At 39.4% G+C, this 6000-nt stretch overlaps 1 protein-coding gene across 1 annotated transcript in view; it reads right to left on the bottom strand.

Annotated features, from left to right (window-relative positions):
• The window catches only part of SON (SON DNA and RNA binding protein), a 32433-nt gene that overhangs the window by 25029 nt on the left and 1404 nt on the right, over window positions 1-6000 (bottom strand). The window contains exon 2 of the mRNA XM_035017632.1: window positions 4039-4205. Coding sequence (XP_034873523.1) covers window positions 4039-4205 — 167 coding nt within the window. The remainder of the gene's footprint in view (window positions 1-4038; window positions 4206-6000) is intronic.

The raw sequence follows: 6000 nt of genomic DNA, 5'->3' as shown, positions 1-6000 counted from the left end.
TGGGAGTCCATGGAGCTGGTTGCTAACATCTGGGAGTCCATGGAGCTAGTTGCTAACATCTGGGAGTCCATGGTGCTAGAGGCTAACATCTGGGAATCCATGGTGTTGGACGCTAGCATCTGGGAATCCATGGTGTTGGACGCTAGCATTTGGGAGTCCATGGTGTTGGACGCTAACATATGGGTCTCCATGGTGTTAGAAGCTAACATATGGGATTCCTGGGCCATCAAGGGATCCACTCCTACTGTTACAGAAGTCTCCCCCACTAATGTAGTAGGCAGCTCCTGTGCTACCGTATTATAGGATTCCAGCGCTGTCGTCGAGGGCACCTCCAGGGACTGCGACACGGTCATCGTTGACAGCTCCGTTGTCACCACAGACTGAACAGAGATCTCCAGCGCCACAGTTGCCACAGGCTGCCCAGGCAACTCTGGTGCCCCAGGCTGCCCTGGCAACTCCAGCACCCCTGTTGCCAGAGGCTGCCCCAAAAGCTCCAGTGCTCCAGCTGCCCCAGACTGCCCCGAGAACTCCAGTGCCCCAGTTGCCATGAGCTGCCCAGGCAACTCCAGTGCCCCAGTTGCCACAGGCTGCCCTGACAACTCCAGTGCCCTAGTTGCCGAAGGCAGCCCTGGCAACTCTGGCACCCCAGTCACCGAAGGCTGCCCCGGCAACTCCAGCGCTGTCGTTGCCACTGGCTGTCCTGGCAACTCCAGCACCATCGCTGCCTCAGGCTGCCCCAGCAACCCGGTTGCCGTTGTCACCTCAGGCTGCCCAGGATGTTCCACCGTTGTCATCCCCATAGGCTGCTCCAACTCTGACGTCGTCACAGGTTGTTCGGTCAACTCCATTGCTACTGTTACCGCAGGCTGCCCTGGCAACTCTACTGCTGCTGTCACCGCAGGCAGCCCTGGCAACTCCTGTGCCATCACAGGTGGCTCTGGTACCTCCTGTGGTGGCTCCAACCCCACGGATGGTGCTGGAAGCCCTGGCAATTCCTGCGACAACTGTGGCACTGATGTCGCAGAGGGCCCCGGCAGCTCAGGCACTGCCGATGCAGGGGGCCCTAGCAACTCAGGCACTGGGGTAGAAAGGGGGCCTGGCAACTCTGGCAATGGGGTAGCAGAGGGCCCAGGTAACTCCAGCACTGGAGTCACAGGGGGCCCCTGCAACTCCGGCTTGGAGGTCGCAGGTGGCCCCGGTAACTCCATCACTGAGGCCACCGACGACTCCGGCAGCTCCAACGCTGTGGTCTTGGGCAGCTCCAGCAACTCCTGTGGTCTTGTCATGGATGAATCTGCAATCTCCGAAGGTACTTCTACAGGCTGCTCTGGCAATCTGAGCCCTTCAGTTGCAGATGACTCTGGAAAATCCATTGTTGTTGATGTGCTTGGCTCAGGGTGTACCTCAGTAGGTATCTCGGATGATACCACAAAGGTTTCTGATGGCTCTAGCCCTTTTGCTACTGGAGGTTCTAACATGATCTTTGATTGCTCTGGAGGTGTGGGCTCCAAAGATTTCAGCACAGGCTTCATCTGATACTCCGTTGACATTGTTACAACTGGCTCAGGTGACTTTAGCACTACTGATGTAGTAGGCACTGGTGCCGTTGTAAAGGAATCCAGAATCTTTGTCATGGATGGTTCCAGCATGACTGCCACAGACTGCTCTGACTGCACTGAAATTACTGATGTTGATGCAATAGACAGTTCTGCAGTTTTTGTAGCTGGCTTCAGAGTTTCTAAAGTGTGTGGCTCTGATATCTCCATTGATACCACAGGAGGTTCTAACATAACCTCAGGAGATTCACTGGTCTCAGAAAGGCCAAACGCTCTTACAGGATGCTCCAGTGCCATCGTTGAAGGTTCAGAATCAAACTTCAAAAAGGAATCCGATTCTAAATCTATGTTCCCATCATGATGTGATTTCGCCTTTGATTCAGATTCTTCTGGCTGTCTTTTATACTTTTTTTCCTTTTCTTTCTTCTTTTTCTTCTTTTTATTTTTGTGCTTTTTATGCTTCTTTGACTTTTTGGTGGGAATTTCATCAGTAGGATCTGTTTGTACAGACACACATCTACTTTTTCTGGAGGCCTCCTTCAGGTCTGAAATTAAAGAAAATTAATTTTGTCAAGCATTCCCCAAAGTAAACTTAGACAATAAATCACATAAACAAAATTTACATTTTATGTTAAGACACCATAGTGTAATGCTTCTTAAGTTAAATAAAGTTACCAAATAAACTATGTTCTACAAGCCAATTATCTGAAGATTGAAACTTTTCCAATATTTCTTTCTACAACTAAAGTCTGGGTTAAAAACAAGTTCTCAGTTTATCACGGAAACTTGAAAGTCACATTAAAATGTGTTTAGTTTACTAAACTTATTTACAACTATTTTCTCCAGCTCTCAAATTACAGCAAACTACTTTCAAACTACACTTACAGAGGAAAATTTCCCATTACCAATTGTTAAAATTCCTATAAAAATATATATCTTAAATCATTTTATGACTATTTAATAAACCCTATTTATACAGGAAACAACACTGGCTCTGGAACAGACGGGTCTGCTTCTGGATCCTGAATCAATTACCACTCACTAGGTGAATGGACTTGGCAAAATTACTGACACTGTGTCTCCTAGAGTTAGAGGACAAAGTGAGTTAAAAACACACAAAGTACAGTGAGCAATGCCTGGCACATAGTAAGCCCTCAGCAAATGCTAGTGATTGCTTTTATATAGTACACAAAGGGCCGAACAACTAATGTAAAGCAGCAACACGAAACTTGAATTTTATCTCATCACACCCATGTTACATTGTAATAAAAAAACCTTTTCCTTCAACACTCTTCTAAAATTACTAAAATAATCTTAATGTTTCCACTTAAAAAATACATCACTTCAGGAAAAAAATTCTTATACCTTTACATTTAACTTAAGAACACTGCGTATCTGAAAGAAAAAATAGCTTTTCAACTTTACAACTAATTTACTGTAATGCTGTTATCAAAATAGATAAATTTTAGTGATCCCAGAAAAGCTGATCAGATATCCAGGCCACTAAGATTATGGGAAAAATGAATTAATACATGACAAGATCCACTCCAAAGCAAAACTATTTTCTACCTCTATTTATTATGCACCTAATGCTAGTTAGCTAAGTTATAATTGAAGAAAAAGCTGCTACAGCCATTCATCTAAATATAGCTGAAACCTATGTTTTTTTTACCATATCCTAGATTAAAAATAATACAAATAAAAAATAAAAAGCCATACCACCCCATTTCCAAAACTGAAGATAGTTATTTTTGTGGGTGATCATAAATCTTTCATTTCTAAGCTTCAATTATTTAATTAATTCCCCAAATACTAAATATCAAAGCAATGATTTCTCTCCATTCACTGCACTTTTAAGAGGAATAGATGCAAAAACAAGGCAATCTCTGAGCTTGGGCTTTAAAATAAAACCTCCCAGGGTTTTAAAATCATTACAAATTTGGTGGGGCGCCTGGGTGGCTCAGTTTGGTTAAGCAACTGCCTTCGGCTCAGGTCATGGTCTTGGAGTCCTGGGACTGAGTCCCACATCGGGCTCCCAGCTCAGTGGGGAGCCTGCTTCTCTCTCTGACCCTCTCCCCTCTCATGCTGTTTCTCTCTCTCTCTCTCTCTCTCAAATAAATAAATAAAATCTAAAAAAAAAAAATCATTACAAATTTGGTCCAGGCTCCTGTATCTTCCAAAACAGACATTTACACAATTGTTCCATGAAAACCCACATTCAAAATCCTGGTAGAGAGTCACTACAAAACTTAATAAAATAAAGTTATAATCCACCAACAAAGCAATCAAGTATCAATGCTCATGTTTCAGGTACAACTGTATTTTCAGAGAAGACTTTAAACAAAGTCTTCAATAAATAAACTCAAACTTACTGAGTTTTAGAACTAGCAAAATTTTTAAATACCCTGTAGTAAAAAAAATAATACTGTTAACTATTTAAAAATCTTAAAGTTTTTGAGACCGCTGATTATCTCCAGCTTACCTGGCTTATATCGTAGTTCTGTATCTAAGACCCCAGAAAGTACTTCCTCTATCTTCTGAACTATTTCTTCATTTGGGAGGCTCCTGGCAGAGGCAGCTGCATCACCTGCCTGGTTTCCTTCATTAGGTGTATTTGTTTCACCATTGAGCTGGCCTTCACTTCTTCCACTTGACAAGAAAAGTTATCAAAATTCATTAATACTTTTACCACACCATATAATATTTATAACTCAACTGATTAGAATAATCTTACATTGTTCATACATTTCAACATTTTGTATTTCTTTCAGATGATACTCCTCAACAGTGCTTCCTTCACCCTATCTACTTAAAGTTGGTACATTTTCACTTTTACACAATCACTTAATTTTCAGAACTATGAAAGCTAAGAAAAAAAAGTCTTTAAAACTGCTTTCTAAGCTTTTTTAAAAAATAATAAAATATTCCCAGAAATTTAAACTGATTTAGATGTGGGTTACTTGCATATTTATCTCAGGGGAGAAAAACTATAAAGATCACAATCACAAATCCAAAGAAAGATATACTACGTAACATACATGGTATAATATACCATTCTAACATTAGGATAGAAACTACAACCACAATAAAACCACACCTGTGCATGGATCACAATCAACATCAACAGTATCAAGGAACGGTTACCACTGACACATTGAGTAAAAAGGGTAAACTGTAGCCTCTGATCAGGTTTAGACTGATCAAAGTTACTGAAATACCATAAAGTTTAAAAAGAAAAATACATTTATACAATCAGTGGGTAACACTGATCAAGAATCCTGATACTTTCTTTTCAAAAAAACTCATGGAAAACAAATGACATTTAAAATAACAGTAAATTAACATAGATGGTTTAATGCGTTTTCAATTAACAGGACCAGAAATCGTGACGTGAGAGGCATGTCATTTACCTAGTAATTACTATTTTTGTGTAAGTAAATAAAATTGTTTTGAAAAATAATTTCAACACATTCAATTTAATTAAAATTAGCTAACAAAACAGATCAATTATGATCCACTACCTGATAAAAGTCTCAATGGTCAAAAATCAAAAAAAAATTTCAGTAGTTGTTATTTGGGAACACTTGATTTTCTAACACGAGTCACGTAATATTAACATTTACTACTAATTAGAATCATTGGGTTTACATTTCTTAACTCAATTAATCCTAACACAACTCTGTGATTAGCAGTATCATTCTGATTTTACAAATGAGGAAAATGACACACAGAAAAAACCTAACTCAAGTTCACGTAACTATTATTAGGTGAAGCTGGTATTCAAAAACCAGAGCTCCTACTCTTAACCACCACATATATGTAATAAGTATCTTAACTACTTAAACATCAGCCTCCTTACCCAAACTAATATATGTAAAAACAGATGGGGAAATATGGCAAATATAGCTCACTGAAATGACAAATAAGCCAAAATTTTGTTTTTAGACCAATAATGTATTACATATTAGTTGACTAAATATTCTTCTAATAAGTTTATCTAATATTCTTTTTAGACTTTTGTTTCTGGAGCTCTTTTACACTCTTCCTAAGCACTTACACATACATGATCACATTATTAGGGCATTTTAAAACTCAGAGAAGCACAACTTTAAAATCTGTTAAAATAATCATCTTACAGCTATTAGATATTTATCTCAGTTACTGAAAAGGGATGAAAATTTCAAACCACCTAAATATCCAACAATACATTCCTACAACAGAAGTCTATGAAGGCATTAAAAAAAGTCCTAAAAGACAACCGAGAATGTGAAAAAGGTAAGCTTGTTCATGATCAGGTGAAAAAACAACACAAAACAAGATCACACTTCACAAAATATGTATGTGCATCTGTACACACAAGGAAAAAAATGAAAGAACATAAAGAACATTATGTGGTGGCTTTTCAACTTTCTCGTTTATTTTTTCTAAAATTTTTACAATAAAA

The sequence above is a fragment of the Mirounga leonina genome, unplaced genomic scaffold, assembly GCF_011800145.1.
Source record: "Mirounga leonina isolate KUSES-001 unplaced genomic scaffold, KU_Mleo_1.0 Mir_172, whole genome shotgun sequence".
Taxonomy (NCBI): Eukaryota; Metazoa; Chordata; class Mammalia; order Carnivora; family Phocidae; genus Mirounga; species Mirounga leonina.
This window is presented reverse-complemented; position numbering and strand designations above follow the sequence as displayed.